Here is a 22,413-nt window from a genome sequence, read left to right on the forward strand (position 1 = left end):
TTCCTTTCTAAAGGTTGGTTTTGGAGTTTGATCTTCTGTTCTACACCTTCGGACAACTTGACATTGTGGCATGGTCATGGATTTGTCTGTTTATATACACTCTTCTGGTGCCCTTCAAAGTTTTGACTTTCTGGGGGTCTCTCTATCCAAAATCCAACCACAAAATCCTGCTGTCTGCCTTTATGGGCGCCTTCCTGCTTGTGAGTCAGATGTGCATACTCTTTGTTTTCCCCATCTATGTGGTAAAACATTACCAGTTGCCTCCGGCATCATGTTTCATTGTCATCCTGGAACAGGTGAGTTCAGTTAAAAGCTAATGGGAGAATTAAAGATAAATATGTAGTGAATCTAAGGATATTCGTAGCATGTCCTTGAAAATCTAGTCAACCAGATATAGTTATGTATTATGTTTTGCTTCTGGAAATTTGCTATTTTTAGATTGGCGTATAAATTTAGCTGGTAGATTATGGTTTAAATCTGTGTTTTTGATCATTTTATATCATGGCTGAACAAACAAGAAGTAGCTATGGTATCTTTTAGTAATGAGTAAGACTATAGGGCAACATGTATCCATCACCTCAAACCAGTAAAACTACCCCCATTTAATTAAAAGTCAAAGACACAGGGACACACAAAGTTGAATGAAGAACTAATTATATAGCCTAGTGCTAAGCTCTCCCTTTTCCTGTAATAGACCAATCCCTAAAACCCAGTATATTCTGCAGCCTTCTGCATTTCAATAGGTGATACCTACTGTCTGCCAAACAATTGGGTAAAGTTGACCCCAGAAGTTTGTCACATTTTGGCATTTTAAGAAACAAACCAGTTCATGGATTCAGGGTGATTCCCTGAATATTTAGAAGATGAAAGCATCTCCCAATGAAAGCTGGTCAAGCGTTGAGCAGCAAAACATTAGTCTCTTTAGCGCTCACCACATTAATTGTCAGCTTGATTTGGAGTCTTGGTAAATGTTGGTCACTCTATAATACATACTCATTTGTACATGGACAGGACTCTTCTCCCAATGATACCTAACATCTTTAACGTCATTGAATAGTAATTATTAGTGTTTGCGTAACACAGGGTATTAATCCTCCATATGCTGAAGTGATTGTTACTTTCTTTTAATTTCATTACAGGTTGTCTCAAAATGTATGTTTTTGTCTTCATATTGCAGTTAAAGACCCAGGTCTTCACATTACATGTACTCTGGGAATAACTTGTAGGTGCAGGGAGTGATTAAGCTGGGATGGAGGAAAGTAGGTCATGTTCTTCTTGTCACTGTGTTGTCTGCCTTGGAAAGACTGCTGTGTTCACATTACCGGCATCTCTCCAAAAAGACATACAATGTCTATACGAGCTCCAACTATTTTCCAGTCACCTGCCAGAAGTGAGAAGGATGAGAGATGGAATTAAGTAATGCTCATGGGCATGTAGCCAAAGGTTCTATTGCATAAGACACAGTGAGAATCTTATGGCAGAAAAAAAAACAATTTTTACCGCCAGCACCCTAACCTGTGTTCTGCTGCCATTACTAACTAGTGAGGTAATTGTGCATTCCTGATTCATTAATGTGTTAGTCTACATTATTTAGGTGACTCCTGCCCCTAGATACCGTTTCCTGTCATACTTGGCTACTGCTATACTATCACAGTGTCAGCTCTTAGTCGGACCACATTTATTCATACAAGGTTTCCCTTGAATGCATTTATAGCGTTAAGCGTATAGTATTAGTACATCTGCTGCAACATCATCTTTTTTCCCTACAGATCCGCTTACTTATGAAGAGTTACTCATTTCTTAGAGAGACAGTTCCAAGCATCCTACAGCAGGAAAGTAAGGAAAGTAAGTAAAGGATGGGGGTATGACTCCCTGTTGTACTGACCAATATAGAAATCTCATCTCTTGCTACTACTATAGTTACATTGTTGATGTAAAATGCCTATAAATTCTTCCCCTAAGCCAAGAAATGTTACTTTTAGCAAAGGTTTTTTTCATTGGTGAACCTAATGTTGTGTCTCAGAGAGGAGTTTTTTTATTATTGAAACAAAGAATAGCTTATAATTTTGTTACTCAAAAATCTAAGTGTTTTATACATTTGGGCTAATTCAATTCCGCTGCGTTATTCTAGGAATGACCGTTACTACGGTAAAAGTGCACAGTATTACTGTTAGTACAGTAATTTTAACACTAAGGGTGTGCATCGGGCACTTTTAGTGTTTTGGGTTTTGGGTTCTGATTAGCTTGAGGTTTTGGGTTCTGATTTGTTTTGCCAAAACACCTGACGAAAGGTTTTGGTTCTGATTTATGGTGTTGGGTTCTGATTTATTGTTAAAAAAGCATAAAAAGTGCTAAAATCTAGTTTTTTGTTGGTTTTTCACTCATACGCTATTATTAACCTCAATAACATTCAATAACAATCATTTCTACTAATTTCCAGTGTATTTGGAACACCTCACACTTCCCAATATTGTTTTTAGTCCAAATCGTTGGACCAAGGTAGCTTTCTGGACTGCGTAGTGGAGTGTCCCTGGTACCCAATTTGGTACCGGGGCCATAATAAAAATTAAAAACTGGTCTCAATTCCACTGCACAGCTATCTGGACTGCGTAGTGTAGTGGCCCCGGTACACAATTTGGTACCGGGGCCACAATAAAAAAACCTTAACTGGTCAGATTTTCACTCTACAGATGGCGGATCCTACATCCTCTGCAGCATATACAGGGTGTAGTTCTAACGCGTCAAAACCTCTTGTTTTTGACGATGACAGGTCATTTTAATTAATTTTGGATTTGGCCCCAACATTGAATGTAGTTTAATATCTGATACGCATCTGTCTGGACTGCGTAGTGGAGTGGCCCCGGTACCCAATTTGGTACCGGGGCCACAATATAAAACCCTCAACTGGTCTGAATACCACTGCACAGATGGCGGACACCGGATGAACGTCTAACACCAACATAGCAGTTAAGGCCGCAGTTATTTTTTTTTGGAGCTGCAAAAAAAACAAAAACGTAGCAATAAAAATGGCAGTTCCTCTTTTTTGGAAATACAGAAAGAAAGAAAGAAAGTAGTAATAGAAAGGGCAGTTCCTCTTTTTTTGAAATACAGAAAGAAAGAAAGTAGTAATAGAAATGGCAGTTCCTCTTTTTGGGAACTACATATGCAATTAAAGTATTAAATAGAAGTGGCAGTTCCTCTTTTTGGGAACTACATATACAATTAAAGTATTCAATAGAAGTGGCAGTTCCTCTTTTTGGGAACTACATATACAATTAAAGTATTCAATAGAAGTGGCAGTTCCTCTTTTTGGGAACTACATATACAATTAAAGTATTAAATAGAAGTGGCAGTTCCTCTTTTTGGGAACTACATATACAATTAAAGTATTCAATAGAAGTGGCAGTTCCTCTTTTTGGGAACTTCATATAGAATGAAAATATTAAAAACTGTGGCTGAAGTGATTGGTTTGTTTGGGCCCCCACACAAACAAAGCTATTCATCTCTCCCTCTACAAACTAAACTGGCTCTACTGAGGCAAGATGTCGTCCTCATCCTCATCCTCTGATTCCTGGCCCCCTTCAGTGTGTACTTCCTCATCCTCACACATTATCAATTCGTCCCCGCTGGACTCCACAATCACAGGTCCCTCTGTATTATCTTGAGGGCACTGCTGTGCTTGATTGAGGACTTGATAATTCATTTTTATGAACATCATTTTTTCAACGTTCTGAGGAAGCAACCTCCTTCGCCGCTCACTGACTAGGTTCCCCGCTGCACTAAAAACTCTTTCGGAGTAAACACTGGAGGGAGGACAACTCAGGTAAAATAGAGCCAGTTTGTACAGGGGCTTCCAAACTGGCTTTTTTTCCTGCCATTAACAATATGGACTGTCTGACATGTCTATTTTGATGGTGTCAGCAAAGTAATCCTCCACCATTTTTTCAATTGTGACAAGGTCTTTGCACCGCTGTAGACTTGTGTCCGCCGGAAACAGAGACACAACATACGCTTTAAACCGAGGATCCAGCACGGTGGCCATAATGTATTCCTCTGACCTTAAAAGAGTGACCACCCTCGGATCCTGGCAAAGCATACGAAGGGCTTCATCAACAAGAGCTACATGCTTTGTTGAATTGCAATGGTTTACCAGCTCCTCCCTCACTTTCTCCAGCTGCTTCTGCAACAGGCTGATCAGGGGAATCACCTGACTCAAGCTGGCAGTGTCGGAACTGACTTCTCGTGTGGCAAGTTCAAATGGCTGCAGAACCTTGCACAACACGGAAATCAGTCTCCAGTGCGCTTGACTCAGACGCATCCCCACTCCTTTTCCTATGTCGTAGGTGGCTGTATAGGCTTGAATGGCCTTTTGCTGCTCCTCCATCCTCTGCAGCATATAGAGGGTGGAGTTCCAGCGCATCACAATCTCTTGTTTAAGGTGATGGCAGGGCAGGTTCAGACTTTTTTGATGTATCTCGAGTCTGCGGTAGGCACTGGCAGAATGCCTAAAGTGTCCAGCAATTTTGCGGGCCACCGCAAGCATCTCCTGCACACCCCTGTCACTCTTGAGGTAATGCTGCACCACCAAATTAACGGTGTGGGCAAAACATGGGACGTGCTGGAAATTGCCCATATGTAATGCCCGCACAATGTTACTGGCGTTGTCTGACACCACAAATCCCCAGGAGAGTCTAAGTGGGATAAGCCACAGTGAGATGATTTCCCTCAGTTCTCTAAGAGGCTGTCAGCGTTGTGCCTCTTATTAAAACCTGTGATACACAATGTTGCCTGCCTTGGCACGAGCAGCCGTTGTGGAGATGCTGCTACTGATGCAGCTGCTGCTGTTGCTGCGGAAGGCGATGCATCTACCCAGTGGGCTGTCACAGTCATATAGTCCTTCGTTTGCCCTGAACCACTTGTCCACATGTCCGTGGTTAAGTGGATAGTGGGTACCACCGCATTTTTAAGAGCACTGAGGACACTTGTTCGTACTTCTCTGTACATCTTTGGTATCGCCTGCCTAGTGAAGTGGAATCTTGACGGGATTTGGTACCGGGGACACAATACCTAAATCCCACTCTACTGATGGTGGACACCGGACGCACGTCTAACACCAAGATTGCTGTTATTGACGCAGTTATCCGCTTTGCCATAGGATGACTAGTGTCGTACTTGGTGCTCATGGCAAACGGTTTTTGGACGGTCAACTGTTTGGTGAAAGACGTAGCGGTCTTGCGACTTCCCCTCTGGGAAGATGACCGACTACCAGCAGCAACAGCAGCAGCGGCAGTAGTAGGCGTACCGATGCAGGATTCCTCAGATGAATCCCGTATTGAAGAGGACTCAGTCTGGCTGGTGACATGGCCTGCAGGACTAAATCTGATGGAGATTGTGGAGGAAGTTGACGAGGAGGGTGTTGGTGGTGTGTATCCAACAGGACCAAGGGATTTAGGTGTCCCTGGACTGATGACGGTCCTAGCCCCAGTTCCTGAACTAACCACTGAACTATGAAGGTTATTCAGGTGACGTATAAGGGAGGATGTCCCTAGGTGGCCAAGATCCTTACCCCTGCTTATTTGAGCTTTACATAAGCTACATATGGCCAGACATTTGTTATCCGGATTGGGGTAAAAATAACTCCAGACAGAAGAGGTGCATTTCTTGGTCTTCTTAACAGGCATGACGATGGGCTTTTTCATCCCATGGACATCCACTTTTTTCCCCCCTGGTGCCTCATTTAATATAACCACATCAGCATCCTCCTCATCAAGTTCCTCCACAACGCCAGCTACATCAATAGCCTCCTTGACACCTTGATTATCCAAATCTGGAGCGACACTGTGGGTCATCATTCCAGCATATGCAGAGGGTGTGCTGCAAATGGTGGATGGAGTCACCTCTTCCCGTACAGTGATGGGAAGGTCAGGCTTCGCAACCACCAACACCCTTGGACTCGCCTTGGGGATTTGTGATGTCATCTGTTTAGAAGGCAGAGTTGTTTGCTGTGTTGTTGCTGACAGCATAACTCTTTTAAATTTTTTGGAGGGGGGTGAGGAGGAGGGCTTAGATCCTTGGGTGAAGCTGAACCACTAGTGCTGAACACGGGCCAGGGCCTAAGCCGTTACTTGCCACTCCGTGTCGTAAAGGGCATATTGGCAAGTTTACGTTTCTCCTCAGATGTTTTCAATTTTCTTTTTTTACTAATTTTAGTGAACTTTTGCTTTTTGGATTTTACATGCCCTCTACTAGGAGATTGGGCATCGGCCTTGGCAGACGACATTGATGGCATTTCATCGTCTATGTCATGACTAGTGGCAGCAGCTTCAGCATTAGGAGGAAGTGGGTCTTGGTCTTTCCCTACTTTATCCCCCAAATTTTGGTACTCCATTATATGCAGCACACGTTGTATTACAGTACTATTTTTTAAATACTGCAAGAACAGTGAACAATTTTTAATAGATTGCAGTATTAATGTTAAGGGACTGCAATAATTTTTTTTAGACTTTTTAGAATATTTTTTTATATTTTTTTAAAAGGATTTTTGTCGAATTATAATTTTTTTGGAAGATTTTTTAATACTTTTAAAATAAAGATGCATTTAGCAAAACAAAGCACAGGACAAAAGCACCGCTGGACTCAGCAAGGACAGAGCACTGGACTGATGCAGCACTGGACTCAGCAAGGACAGAGCACTGGACTGATGCACCACTGGACTCAGCAAGGACACAGCACTGGACTGATGCACCACTGGACTCAGCAAGGACTTTTTTTTTTTTTTTTTTTTATATTAATTTAAAAGGATTTTTGTAGAATTTTTCTTTTTTTTTCTTTTTATGGAAGAGTTTTTAATACTTTTGAAAGAAATATGCACTTTGCAGAACAAAGCACAGGACAAAACGCACCGCTGGACTCAGCAAGGACAGAGCACTGGACTGATGCACCACTGGACTCAGCAGGACAGAGCACTGCCAAAAGCACCACTGGACTCAGCAGGACAGAGCACAGCACAGCACAGCACGAGAAATAGCAGGACAGAGGACCACCTAACACACCCTCCCTCTTCCCTGATCAATGCCCGAGTGAAGATGGCGGCGGCAAGCGGGGAATTTAAAGGTTCCGAGTATCGCGAGATCCGACAGCGGGATTATGACTCAGAGCCTCGTTTTAAGTTTCGGAATCGGCGGGAATACCCGGACAGTGCTCGGATCTGACTCGGATACGCAATGTTCGGGGGGGCTCGGATTCCAGGAATCCGAGTGCGCTCATCCTTATTTAACACTGATTCTTACTCGCACCTCTCAGGGCCACGACCAAATATCCGGGTTAAAATTACTGTATTAAAATTAATAGTACTTGCGTCACGTTAATCCTAGATTTCCGAGGCCGAAGTAAATTGGCCCTTTTGTATGATAAAAGGTAATTAGTATTCTTTTCTAGTGTACTGTACTTTTATATAAATATTTATGGTAGTCTGTGTTATGATAGAGGCCAATTCTAGACACACTCCTGGGTCTTTCGTAGTTTGAATCGGTTACCACAATAACAAAGAAAAAAAAAAACAGGCTTTACACTTTATCTCTTATCTATTAGATTTGCACCAATGCTGCTCTCATTGTTTGTTTTGTTTGACCGGGAACAAATAAAGTTGTATACACATATTCAAAAATATTGTGTTAGAGCCGGAGCTCATAGGTGACTCTTGCACCTTATGATTCTTTATATCAAACAGTCAAAGAAAGGACTTGGAAACAACAGTATCTTTAGTACAGTATGTAAAATATAACTGCAAGCAATAGCTTTTTATCTGTAACAATAACTAAAACTGCACCCAAAAGCTCACCAAACTTCAATTATTAGCACTACAGTGTTCAATTACTCCCAACTACTATATAAAGAATAGCAAAGTCTTTGACTGTTCAACGTTGTAGATATATGCTTCTCCAGCTAAGCTGCAAGGTGTTAGGAACCCCTCCAGCCGGCACAACACAACCCGGAGTCTACTCTGCCAATCAGGTGTTCACTGGAGCCCCTGGTGGTGGGGACAGACTGGGCTGCAGACTGACAGAGGGTCGTGAAGTGTGTACCGGCTGGGGAGATCCCAGGCAAGCGGAGTGAGGTCCACGTTAACGAGCCGGGGTCAAGGGTCACAAGCAGACAGAAGAAATAGTAAACAGGCCAGAGGTCAGGGTCACAGGATACACATGCGAAGTCCAAATCCAAGCCAAAGGTCAGACACGGGAGGTCAGCAGAAGTTCAATAAACAGGAACAGGAACAAAGCAGGTCAGCAGACTGGGAAGCAGAAGCTATAACCGGCAGTGAGGCTCAGTCCTCACTGCCCTAAATACTGCAGCCAGCCAATCAGAGCCTAGCTCTGAAAATACCCACAGGACCCTGGTAATAAATAAATTAACCTCAAATAGCCTGCAGGCTATTACTTAGAACTGCGCACGCGCCTGGCTGTCCTCAGTTGCCGGGACGCGGCGCTACAGAGTAAAGCGTCCGGCCGTTGCCCTGGCAACGGTCGGGAGTTGGAGGGAAGTGACGTCCCGGTCGTCATAGTGACGGCTGGAACGCTGGGGCAGACAGGAAGCGAGCCGCGGCGGCTGTGAGACACAAGGCAGAAGTGGTCCTGATGCAGTTGCCGGGACAACCTCAAGGAAGGTACACCAGTACGTTGAGAGCACTGTGGTGGTGCCCGGACAAGCTGCTTCAGTTCCCTAAATTAATAAACTGCAATAGGTGAAGATCTCTGGGCAGATGGGCAGCATGGTGGCTAAGTGGTTAGCACTTCTGCCTTACAGCACTGGGGTCATGAGTTCAATTCCCGACCATGGCCTTATCTGTAAGGAGTTTGTACGTTCTCCCCGTGTTTGCATGGGTTTCCTCAGGGTGCTCCACTTTCCCCACACTCCAAAAACATACTGGTAGGTTAATTGGCTGCCAACAAATTCACCCTAGTCTGTCTGTGTCTGTCTCTGTCTGTCTGTGTCTGTGTTAGGGAATTTAGACTGTAAGCCCCAATGGGGCAGGGACTGATGTGACCTCTGTACAGCGCTGAATAATTAGTGGTGCTATATAAATAAATGATAATAATAATAATAATAATAATAAAAATAATCTCTATCAGTCAATGGGAGAAGGCTTCCAGCCAAGATGTTAATTGAAACTCTGGGCCAATGCTTCTGATGCAGGTGTCATAGGGATTCATCAGTGATACACTTGTATGCAGGGTGTGTCTATGGTCTGGGCCGATGCTGTTGTTCCTATTCCCATAATGGTCCACAGTCTCTTATTAAACAGTCCCTGGTCAAGCTGAAGCCAATGTCAGTGTTCCTGAGGTAGTTACTATAGTAACAGAGCCTTCGGATGTTTCGAATCCCTCTAAACAATGAATTCCCTGGTCAAGCTGTGCCTCTCATAGACCCCAATGCAATGTCCCGTCCATGGTGTTAGTCCATAGACTGATATAATAATGCCCGGCTAAGCTGTCTCAGTGACACTTTACATTCTTGCTGGTTTCAGCTTGGTAGGGATCTAAACCCCAATCCCCCTGTTCCAGCAGAACCACCATGCGAACATTTCCATGAGCAATTCCAGATGGAACAGAGATTCTTGGCAGTAAAATGGGTAGAGTAGTTGTGCATCGGACTCAGTATCAGATGCAGGAATCATGATGGAGCTGGTGAGAGGAAGAACTTAACACAAAGCTCAGGGAATCCTGACATCTCCCCTGCAGGCCTTTTTATGGTGTCCAAATTTCTCACACTGGGAATCACACCCCATGGGTTATCCATAGTTCAAAAATGTTGGGATTGGTCAAGAGGTGTTGATGGGATGGAGATGGGCAGGGATTAAGATCCCTGAAGTGCAAAATGTATGCCAGTAATAGTATAGGCGTGAGGTTAGGTTCCCAGCACGCCTGCCCTACATGATAATTTATCTGCTTTATAGGAAGGAAAAAGCTGTACGCACACCCATGTAATGACTAATACCTCCCTAATTGTGCCTTTTACACCTCATTTAAATAATCCCCTCCTGCAAAATGAAATCTTTCCATATAAGTGTAAATTTAGGACTCTTGCACCTTTTCTGAACTTATGTCCTGATCTGCCTAACTCCTCCCACTGAAAACGTTTGCCCACCTGCACCATGCTGATGTCACCATCATGTTCTGCATATGTGTTTACACATTGTTCTCCGTATCCGTCTTGCAGAGAAAGAGGTCCAGCTGCCAAAGCTTTCCAGTTATCTGTATTTTCTCTTCTCTCCGACTCTGCTTTATAGAGACAACTATCCCAGGTAGGATCCATTTGAAGGACTAGTTAATTAAGTAAAGCTATCTATCTATCTATCTATCTATCTATCTATCTATCTTGCTGTTGTTACTGAGCTGAGTAATATAACTGAAATCATTTGCATGTTAATATTTAAACAAATATGTCTATCATGTTCTCTTTTACCTCTGTGAATCTGGTTAGGTAAGAGGAAGATACTTATATAACTGAGCAGCCAGAGAGACTGACGGATTGGCTTACTTGCTTTGCAGAAATGCATTATGTGGATTAATACCACAGGGTGATATCACCTCACATGTCTCTACATTTTCAACTTTATGAACTAATTCACATCCCAACATTGACTCTGTCCTAAAGAGGTGTGAGGGTGTAAACTATTTGTAATGGATTAGGAGGTAATGCTTCGCTGCAGTGGATATTCACCTTAATACTGAACAATGTATTTTACCTTCATTGTCCATATCTGAACATTTCAATTTTGGGGCCAATTGGTTCTTTAAGGAAAATAAATCCTGCTTCTAACATGGACCATGTTTCAGAGAGCCCAGGGACTACTTTCCAAAATGTTGGCAAGTATATCATGGGAAGTTGCCCCACCCATTTCTGTGACCTCTTACATTTGGAAGTGTTGTATAATGACAATTGTTCAGTAGAATCAATTTTAAGTATGTGTGCATTCTGTATGCCCCAGTCTCCATTCTGTATTTTTATAAATTAGTGTTTTCTGGAACTCATTTATGTCGCAAAACAGTATTATTTGGCACGCATGTGCTTAGATGGTGTGTGCATAGGAAGAACCATGTCTACTCTACATTACTGGGAAATGCCTTGAGAAACTAGAAGTGTGCCTTGGTGTACTTAGACTTGATATGCTGGCGCTTGTAGAACTACAAGAACTGGCATGCCCTGGCATTCAGGGTCCTGATGGGATCTGTAGTGCCATATAGTAAAGTACTATAAAGTACTGTTTAAATAAACATTCCCCCAATTCTTAATTTTCTACATGTATATACCCTTAAATAGTAAAGGATCTTTCTTCTTCTTTACCATAATCTTTTATGGCACTCCAATGGTTAAAAAAAAATCCTCATAGACCCAATGTAGATTATGAATTAACTTCATAGTATCAATGAGGTTTACTCATAAAATTTGTCAATGAACTTCATTGATAGCCCACGTGGGGTTTATATGCAATTAGCCAATCAGACCATCTTTCTTGCACTCTCACCAATCAGAATGAAGTTGCTCTTGATTGGATACTTGCGGTCTGGCCCTGCCTTGTCATTCGCTTTGTGGATCTGTAAGGAACAAGTTCTTATCTATGATGGTTTTATAAATTACGATACTCAACATAACCACGTAATAGTTCAGGCCACAAATTGTGTTCAGTCTCTTTATCTCCAGTTATGTCTCAGTATGTTATACAAACTTCTAAATATGCATTGATGTACTATTCCAACTGCAATATTTTGTTCATTAAGATGGTTAGTTGTGATTAGGACATTGAGGAGTTACTATTATTCTTGTCTCCATTCAGAACTCCGTACATCAGGTGGAAATTCGTGGCTAAGAATCTTGCCCAGGTATGAAATCTACAATGTGATTAAGAGAGCTCTTTCACAATGAAATTTGTTATGTATAGAAGAGTCACACAGTCTATAGCAAAACCTATAAAACTTTACAAACGAGTGTTTGTTAATGAGTATCTGTCGCACCGTGTTTGCTTTTTAAAAAATGGATGATCATCATCATCAACATTTATTTGTAATTCTGTAGCAATTTACAATTGGGAGCAAACACAGTAATAAAACAATACTGGGTAATACAGACAGAGAGGTATGAAGGCCCTGCTCGCAAGCTTACAATCTACGGGATGATGATTTTCTCTTATGTAAATGTACGCTATAAAATAAATCAATAATATAAGCAAATTGTATGAAATATTCCAACCAACAAGTTATAAAATGTGCAGCTGATACGCGGATATGTGTATATTACATGCATGTCCGGTATAATTTTTGCTGCTTATACACATATATAAGATCTGTTAATGTCTCATTCAGTGACTTAAGCCTGTATTTAATTTATGTACAATAATCCGCTCTAAATGTTCATTATTTATTTTCCACTAACCTATCAAAATCTAATGTGGCTCATTGGCAGACAAGTTGTACAATTTGATCACCAACCAACTGGATCTGTATCCAATATAGTACTAAGATTTTCACTTCAAACTGGACACCCCTGCTACAATCCAGTACTCACCTGAACCTGCATGATGTGTGTGTGATAAAAGGTTTATAAAAAAACAACCGCATGAACCTGCGTGATGTGTGTGTGATAAAAGGTTCATAAAAAACAACCGCCTGGGGGTGTATTTACTAAACTGCAGGTTTGAAAATGTGGAGATGTTTCCTATAGCAACCAATCAGATTCTAGGTATCATTTATTTAGTACATTCTACAAAATGACAGCTAGAATCTGATTTAGTAAATATACCTCCTGGTCTGTTTAAAAATGATTAACCCTCTTACTGTCTGTCACACACAAACTTACTTTGCCTTGCCAATTATGCCATCACTAAGGCTTTTTTTTTGAAGAGCTGGCACTCTTACTTAGGAAGCCTTCAGTTCTCCCTTTTATACTAAGCTATCACAATTTAATTTCATCAGAGTTATCATAAACCAAATGATCTCCACAGACCCAGATTTATCATACACTAAATGATCTCTTCTGTTTCAACTGAAATCAAGCAAAGACTGACACGTGAACTCATAAGTACACAGATACCTGAACTTATTAAATGTAAATTAATATGGAAAACAAATCCACAATGCTTAAGATGAAAAACAATTAACAAAGTGCCAAAGATATAATACAATAGTTTCTTAAAAGGAAAAAGGAATAAACAACAGAAATGATAAAGTCACAAATGATCTGTTTTCTGCCTAAAGGAAGATGATAATGGGGCACTTCTCAATATGAAATTGACTCCCAAAAGTGAACATATATATTAAATTTACAAGACATTTTAAATATGCTGCAGGTATCCACACCCCTTCCTGTGATGTCAGAACTAGAAAGTCTGTGTAAATGCAAATTAGTTTTTCATGACCTCTTTTCAAACAGCATTCAAGTCAATGTTTCTTTACACTGGTGTAACTTCATATCAGAATGTCCTACTTAGACTATATTACCTCCACCCAGTTCAGATTAAGGCATTCCGTTCCAATAATGTGGGTAAAAATGTAAACATTTTAAAAATAGATTAAACTTTTTAAAAAAAATTAATAAAATATATATTTGTAAAATTATTTTAATCTATTATCACTGGCGTGATACTTATTAAATAGGCTTTGGAGAAGGCTGTTGAAACGTACAATAGGGCTTTTCGCCCTTTCATAAATCAGCCCCATTATCCTTTCAGTGGAGGTAGGGAGGGATTGTCATCAACATTTATTTATATAGCGCCAGCAAATTCAGTAGTGCTTTACAATTGTGAACAAAAACAGTAATAACACAATAATGGGCAATACAGACAGTATAGAGGAGCAGGAACAGTAGAGAATTCAGGAGACACTGTGGGTCTGATTCATGTCCGAACGCAACTTGGATGTAAGGTATTTGTTTAAATAGAGCACGGAAAATGTGCATAGTTCCCCCGTATTCAAATCCAAGTATATCTCAAGATACGTTACGATTTGAATATGGGTGGAAATATGCTTTGTCTATACATTATTTGCTGAACATAGACAAACATAACAGACTGCTGTATACGCACATATGTACAATAAAAGTTCACATTAGAACGCCTAGCTTTTATTTTATCACAAATTAAAATAACAACTGTTAATAGTATAATAATTCTAAAAAATTATTTATTTTCAAATATCATTTTTTATTTTTGTTTTACATTATTTACACAAATAAACATGACCACAATGCCTACAATATGTACGCTACATTTAGATATAGTATATTTTAGTTGCATACAGTTGCTACTGACACGAATGTATGTGTCATTTGTAATGCAAAAACTATGATGTGTCAGTCTTCAATATCGCCCTATTGCACCTGCCCTGTAGTGGATGTAATAGATACTGCTGAAAACAGGCAGCTCTCTGATCCCTTCCTATCCACTTCAATGTGGCGTACGACAAACACAGGACTTGAGTCGACTGCATCTGTACAGCCTTGCTGTACATGACCTACATTAGTCCACCCTTCCATTACCCGTTCTGCCAGTTGTGATATGAATTGCCTGCAATTGCGCTCATTGGCGTAATGTCCGTTTATGGGCTTGCGCAGTTTACTGTGTATAGCTGCACACTACTCTATAAATCAGCTGTCACTGCAGAGCAATAACTGCAAGTGAAGATATGATGGGATAGGCTTTGGTAGGAGCAGAATGCGCTTTCTGATAGATCACTTCTATAGTGTTTTCAAAAAACAAGCTGGGTGCTACAAAACTTGACAGGTGACAACAGACAGAGTGGACTTTTTCAGCTGCGCTGAGGCGCACTGAATGCTTGGAAATGGAACAAGAAGCAGAAAAAGCATACCACAACTTTTACCACTATAAGAAGTGGGGCTTTAATGATAAATTGGTTGCCAGGTAAATAAGTTTAAAAAAATAATACCTTGGGATTGAACTGGAGCGTTCTGGGGCTTTACAAATCAGTAAAAATCAGAATTAATGCAAACCATACTGGTGTGATAGCTTGTACTGTTATAAACTGATATGCAGGGTATTATCTATTATCCTGCAACTTCAAGTGCAAAATTAAAGTAAATTAATCAAGTTTACACTACAAATCATCCTCCCTGACATTTGCAGAGTGTCTCATTTTGATAGCCATCACCTGACACACAATTTCAAAATCATAGAGTGTGTCAGTGTTACTTTGCCTTCTATGTGTAAGCATATAGGGAGGGCAGAGATAATAATAATAATAATAATAATAATAATAATAATAATAATAATAATAATAAGGGTAATGAAGATTAAATATTACTATGCAGAATTACCAAAACACTAATTTACCCAGCTTCCTTAAATACTATTTTATTATTGTATTATGATTTATATTATTTTATATTGCTGTTTTTTTGTGTGTTGAGAAAAGATCATTGACAGAACCCTAAGGAGAATAAATGTTATATTTTTTTGTTAATACAAAGAGCTATCAGCTTGTAATATATAGCGCATTGTGTTCTATTTGTAAAATTATATATAGTGTAGTGTGTCATGTAAATATTTGTGTACTAATTTTCTGTTTAACACTGATAGTTCCTGGGCTGTCTGTTTTTCGGATACTTTATCCTGGTCAACATGTGCATTCCAGTATTCAAAAACATGAGCAAGCAACCATTCAATACGAAGACCATGGTGCTTTCAATCTTCAATTCCACAGTGCCGGGTAAGAGAAAGCACGGGTTACATCTATTTACTGCACTGAGTCGCATGTCTGATGGGCCATTACAATGTATTTAGGCTCCGAAGGTGTAGAAGACATATTGCACCGAGGCATACCCTCAGAAATTGTGGGGTCTAGTACAAATGCAACAGGCAGGGTCCCTCTCCCAACTGTGAAAATGACTGCAGCACACCCATATCCCTCATCCCAAAATCCATCCACAAGCCCCTCACTTGCTCCAAAATTCCACCATATGTATGACAAGGACCTATTAGTCTTCCATGTTTTTATGTTTAAATTATTTATTTGAACTATGTTTTGCAGTGGTGACATTTTTGTAACTACTTTTGCACTGGGGAAATAGATTGGTGCGTGGAACCTGATTCTTGTCTTCCCTCTCCATCTATACTAAATTGTCCAATACTTCATAAAGTAAAACATGGTAATGTGTTTTCATAGCAGCCCATATAGAAGCAATACAGTACATATTAAATGGGTATGGTTATAGTTATCACAGTACTACAGCAAGGTTCATTGACTTCAGGTACAAACACAGGATTTCTAAAGGGGGATTTCCATATTGTGCTATCATTTTAGAGAGTAATAGGCAGCTCTCTGATCCCTTCCCATCCACTTCAATGTGGCATGCACTTCTGTTTGGTGCATGCAGCTCCCCCTTCATGAGCAATGCAGTATGAAGCAGGACATACCTCCCAACTATCATTGCAGTAAGGACAGAGTCCGGACTGAGCTATATTTTCTAAGTTAGTACTTGTCCTCTCTCCTACCTCTTGTTGCAGATTTCATTACTTTTGGCTGATGGTGTCTTAAGCTCAGTTGCTGCTTGTCTGGATCCTGGAATGTTAGAGCCCTGTTTGGAAAAAGGATAGGTACATGAAATGTGGAAAGTCTAATTGTGACAGGATGGACTGCCTACGCCACCCTGTCTGTTGTTGCTGGGAACCGCCTGGGCTTACTTTGCACCGTTCCCTTTCGTTATACCAAATGTGCCCTCTAACCGCAATAGGAGGGGCTTACAAATGTTGCCACCACTGGACTCCTCACTGGCATCCAGTACCGGGTTTCTTCTGGGTAACTGACGCTGCTAGTGTACCCCGTTACTGGTGTACCTGGACTGGTACCCCTGACCTCTTCCTATGGATCAGGGTTGCTCTGGATGGATATCCCCTGGCCTATCACACTGGCCAGAGCTGCTGGGTAGCGGGCAGAGCGGTGGTACCGGAAAGCTGGGTCCAAATCTCAGAACAGACGGGAACGGATTAGAGTTGGGTCTAATTTGTAGGTCACAGGGATAGATAAGATTCCAAGCAGATCTTTAAAGCAAGTGATGTTTGTTTGCTCACCCTGGTTGAAGGTACCAGTGAGCAGGTCAGATGAAACAAAAGAACAACTTTCAATAAAAAACAGTGCTTTTTATACAGTTTTTGGACACAGCCTCACAGAGTAAGCCAGTCCCCTGAGGTCTGAGCTATTTTTAGAATCAGGATGCAATGTGTTTACCCAAACATGGATTTACATGCAATGCAAAGCTAACAATATTAACACTTGTCTGTGATATTCTAAAACTTGCTGTGATTTACTGCATCTTGTTTTAGACACAGGAAATCTAACAGCAAGTCTAATTAAACCTTCCTGTGCCTTCAGGTGCTGGATCCTCACACATCAAACGGTCTAATTAACATGAGATTAACATGGGTCCTTTCTTCAGACAGTTGCAGAATACACATTCCCAAAGCATAGTTACAAAACCCCAAATAAGTTATTTCCCTACCAAAATACACAAAAGACTTCCTCAACAAAGGCTTATTGCATCAGGTATATACCTCAGAAATAATACCTTTCCTCTAGCAAAGTTAAAACAAAAAACAAATTTCTTCCCCTGGTCTCAAAAATAAAGATATATCCTTTACCAAAATGCACACAATATCAAAAATAAGTACATTTGCAATTATTTAAATAAGCACCCTGTGCTATTTCCTTTAAATAAATTTATACCATAAGTTATTTATAAGTGATCCAGTCACACCAGTAATGAGTGATCTCTCTAGGCTTCCCTCCTCCCAGCTAGCCTGACGTTAAATCAATAGAACCCACATTTAATAATCATCTCTCCCTGTAACTGACATAAAATTAATATCATTTACATTTAATAAATAGACCTATTTCTTCCAATCAGCCCCAACATTAAATTAATAGCATTTAGAGTTAATAAATAGACCTTCCCCAACATATACTGCCATCAATTTTATAGTATTCACATTTAATAAAAACACCTATTTCCCCCCAAAATAATCCTGACCTTAGCTAATTAGTATTCACATTAAAAATATAGATCTACCCCCCTCTCAAATAGTCCAACATTAAATTAATGGCATTCACATTTAATAATTAAACTCATTTTCCCCAATACTGCCGCATCATTGAATAATTAGTATTCACATTTTATAAACAGCCCTCCTCCCCGAACTCAGCCCCACATTCAATTCATAGCCACCAAACTATCCCAGCATTCAATAATTGGTTGCATCGCTCCACTTTAAATGAATAGGCACTGCCATGACCCCAATATTACATTTAATAGCCACCACCATCAAATAGTCCCTTCTGATAAATTAATATCTCCCACCTCACAATTCAATTAACAGGCCAGCCCCCATCCCCATTACGGTAAGAGCCTGACATTTGCTCCGTCCATTAAACTCCCATCATCACATACTTTCAGATCCAAAAAAGTGTTAAATAAATAAATAAATAAATAAAAAAGGTATATGGGTGTATAAGACACTAGAAATTCTGTTTGGTGCAACTCTAGCAGATTGCAGCTCAAAATGTTTGTGTCAGGGTGAAATTTGTGTTTTTAAATTCATACACCCTTCTCAGTTTTCATTCCAAAGCTTCCTGTAAATCATTTAACAACTGTAGGTAGCAGCAGACAGCCCCAAGTCATTGGGAGTCTGAGAGTGAGGGTGCTGTCCGAGGGGCACTTTTTTTTTAAAGTTTTGTTGTGCAAGGTCAATATAACAACAAGAGACGATTGACAAAATGAATACAGTTATAACAAATAGAGAAAAAGTAATCAAATCAATGATCAGCATCGAACATGCGAAACACTAAGTGAAACGAACCTTTAAATGTAGTAGTATTGAATGATTCAAAGTTTTTGTTGAAAGAGGAAAGAAGGAAAGAGAGGGAATAGAGGAAGAAAGGAGCGATAGAAATGGTAGAAAAGGAAGAATGGTAAGAGGTGACTAGATCCATTGTAGAAGGGGAGAAGTCCAAAAGAGAAGTGAGATATTAGAACTGGGTTAAGTAAAAGGTGGACACACCTGAAAGAAGGCTAGCCATGGATCCCAAACCTTGGTGAAAGCTCTCGAAGTGTTCTGAATAATGCTGGTCATATACTCCATCTGTTGAATCTGCCAAACTCTATCAATTATAGACTGCATGGAGGGAGGAGATTGCATACGCCAGTCTGCCGCTATTTGGCAAGTAGCTGCTGAAACAATGTGCCCAATCAGTTTGTTCTGATGTCGGGGTGCCGAGGGAGCCCCCAGAGGGAGTAGAAAGAATTTGGGCTCTAGGGGAATGTCCACCTGAAGAATTGCACTAATCAGGCTTCTAATCTCAACCCAGAAGCCCGATAATTTTGGGCACGACCACCATATGTGGAGGGATGTGCCTTCTTGGGAGCACCCTCGCCAAAACCGATCAGATGAGTCATGGAGAATTCTGCTTAGACGCGAAGGCACATAGTACCATCGGTATAACACTTTATAGACGTTCTCCTTGATTCTAACGCAGATGGAACTAGTAGCGGCATTTTCGTATATGTCAGACCATTCCTCCTCCGAGAGCTCCTCACCAAGGTCCCGCTCCCAAGCCCGTTCATGAGAGGCCCTAGAAGTTGAAGAGGAAGGAGCAAGTTCGTAGTAGAGCGTTGAAATTAGCCCTTTGGTTGAGGATTGGCGTAGACAGATGGCATCAAATGTGGAGGGAGGTCGGGAAAGAAGACGATCTTTAACAACACTATGAAAGTGGTGGAGTTGCAAGAACTGATAGAAGTGTTTTGAGGAGATGTGGATATGTGATTGAATTTCAGAAAACTGAGGAAAAGTTGCAGATGTGGATAAATGATTAAGGTAAGTGACTCCCTGCGAGTACCATGGCTGGAATGAGCTATAATGAATACCTGGGGGAAATTCCAGAGAGTTGAATAACGAAATAACCGGGGAGGGATGGGGAGACAAGGCAAATTTCTGGGATGACGAATCCCAAGTGGATAGAGAATGTGCGACTACTGGATGAAGCAACAATCGTTTAGGGCAACGAGATCTTGGGAGCCATAGGAGAGAAGATAAAGAGAGCATTCCCAGACCCTCAGCCTCGATTTTGGACCAAACTCTGGCTTCCGTCTGACCGGACCACAAGACACATTGAGCGAGCTGGGCAGAGAGATAATATCTTCGGAAGTCAGGAATCCCCAAGCCTCCTCCCCGCGGGGACCTCTGTAGCACCTTGAGTCGGACTCTGGGCCTTCTACCCAACCAGACAAATCTAGAGACGTGGAATTGCAGAAATTTAAAAACATATGGTGGGATGCGGATGGGAAGAGTCTGAAAAAAGTACAGCAGCCTTGGAAGGATATTCATTTTGATGGCATTAATACGGCCAATCTAGGAGATATAGAGCTGAGACCACGACGTAAGGTCTGTTTTTACTTGGTCGAGTAGGTGAGGAAAATTAGCTTGAAAAAGAAGGCGATAGTGTTTAGTGATAAAGACACCCAGGTATTTGATTTTGTGGCGACCCCATTGAAAAGGGAAGGAGCGCTTCAGTAGCAGCTTGTCTGTAGCCGGTATGTTAAAGTCCAGTACCTCTGTCTTGTCTGGATTAATCCTATAGCCCGAAAAATAGCCATAAAGGTCTAGCTCATCTAAGAGAGGGGGCACCGAAGTATTGGGGTTAGTAATAGACAGTAGGACGTCGTCCGCATACAGAGTGATCTTATGTGTAGAGGGGCCCACCTGAATGCCTGATATTTCGCGATTATTTTGGATTCTAGCTGCCAGAGGCTCAATAACAAGAGCGAATATAAGTGGGGAGAGGGGACATCCCTGGCGAGTGCAATTCGTGATCTGAAAGGGTGTCGAGGTCAGGCCATTAGCAGACACAGTAGCTGACGGGGACCGATAGAGGGCTAAAATACCTGTCAAACATCTATCTGTAAATCCCATCGCTCGAAGCACTCCCTCTATGAATGACCAGGAGATGCCGAGGGGCACTTTTAACACCAACACTTTGCCAGCTGGAAAAGAGCTGGCATTAATAGAATGCTATAAATCACTTGCTAACACATTGCAGGGAAGGGAGGACCCGAGAATCATCTCTCCCTTGTGACAGCAGAGGAGCGTTCCCATTCACTTCACTGTGTCAGGGAGAAATTGAGCTCTATTAACTGCTGGAAAGGCGTTGGCATTAAAAGTGCATGTTTGAAACATGTGTAACTGATCCTCAGTACAAGTAAGTTGGATACTGTCACTTCGCCTTAAATCAGAGTTTTAATAAAAAAGCTGACTAGTGATTTGTACAGCAAAAAAAATGTGTTTGTGGCAGTCAGTTTGTTTTAACAAATGGATTGCCAAAGTATTTCTACAGAAACAAATTGTGTTTTTTGCATGGTACAAAAACAATGGTGAAGTGGCAATTCATTGAATGGATGTTTTGAAACTTATGTAGCTAATGATAAGTGCAGTAAATAATTGAGTTTACGTCGGTGCATTTATGGAGAGGCAGAACAACACGAAAAACACACACTGTGCAATTCTGTAAGCATGTAATCACGGTAAAGTCCAACATCCTAACACTTTAGAACCATCTCTTTCATGAAAAAAATAATTTCTTCCTAAAACACTGCTCAGCTTAACCTAATTTATTATTAAATTAAATGAATCATGAGAATGCGGGTACATGCGGACTGTCTTTATTATATGTGGCACTTTTGTGTGTGCGAGTGCAGCGGCTCATTGGAAAGAAAGACAGAAAAGAACAAGTGCAATAGCTGTTGTTTGATAAGGGTTAATATGTCCATATAGTGGATGCACTAATAAAGTACATATAGAGAATAGGCAAGCTGTTATTACATTGCACAGAGTGCACCTAGAAATCTGCCTCTCTGCGGAAGCACAAAGTAAGTCACCAGTTTTGAACTGGTGCTAAATCAAGTCCTTTAGTACAGTTATAGAGGCCATGCGCCCCTCCGCACCTCAGGAAATGTCCCTAGAGATGCTCAGGCTCGGTTCCCCGAGAACCGAACACACCTGAACTTAGCAGGTTGGTACTCGGATTGTTCTTAATCTGCAGTCACATTGTACTGTGTTATCAAAATAGATTCACAGCAGTACACAGAAGACCATGAGCACCAAGCAGCTGCTGGCACCAGGGCCGGATTTACCGCTAGGCAACCTAGGCACCTGCCTAGGGCCTAGCGGCTCTCGGGGGGCACAGCTGGGGGGGATAGGAGTAATTTTTAAAAAAATGAAAAAAAAAAAAAAATCGGCCCCTCCCCCGACTCGCGGCACCCCCCCCCCCCCGCGCGACTTGTGGGGGGGGGTGCCGCGAGTCGGGGGAGGGGGGGGGTGCCGCGAATCGGGTCCCGGCAGCCTCTTCTCCTCTCAGTGTC

The 22,413-nt window shown here is 41.2% G+C and overlaps 1 protein-coding gene across 4 annotated transcripts in view; it reads left to right on the forward strand.

Moving 5' to 3' along the window:
* SOAT2 (sterol O-acyltransferase 2) overlaps positions 1–22,413 on the forward strand; it is a 116,785-nt gene that overhangs the window by 79,921 nt on the left and 14,451 nt on the right. For 3 of the 4 annotated variants that reach the window (XM_075199172.1, XM_075199170.1, XM_075199173.1), the window contains 5 exons: positions 14–296; positions 1,770–1,845; positions 10,216–10,300; positions 11,834–11,879; positions 15,587–15,716. In XM_075199172.1, the coding sequence (XP_075055273.1) occupies positions 14–296; positions 1,770–1,845; positions 10,216–10,300; positions 11,834–11,879; positions 15,587–15,716 (620 nt within the window). The remainder of the gene's footprint in view (positions 1–13; positions 297–1,769; positions 1,846–10,215; positions 10,301–11,833; positions 11,880–15,586; positions 15,717–22,413) is intronic. The other variant, XM_075199171.1, reaches the window with a different exon arrangement.

The sequence above is a fragment of the Mixophyes fleayi genome, chromosome 2 (assembly GCF_038048845.1).
Source record: "Mixophyes fleayi isolate aMixFle1 chromosome 2, aMixFle1.hap1, whole genome shotgun sequence".
Taxonomy (NCBI): Eukaryota; Metazoa; Chordata; class Amphibia; order Anura; family Limnodynastidae; genus Mixophyes; species Mixophyes fleayi.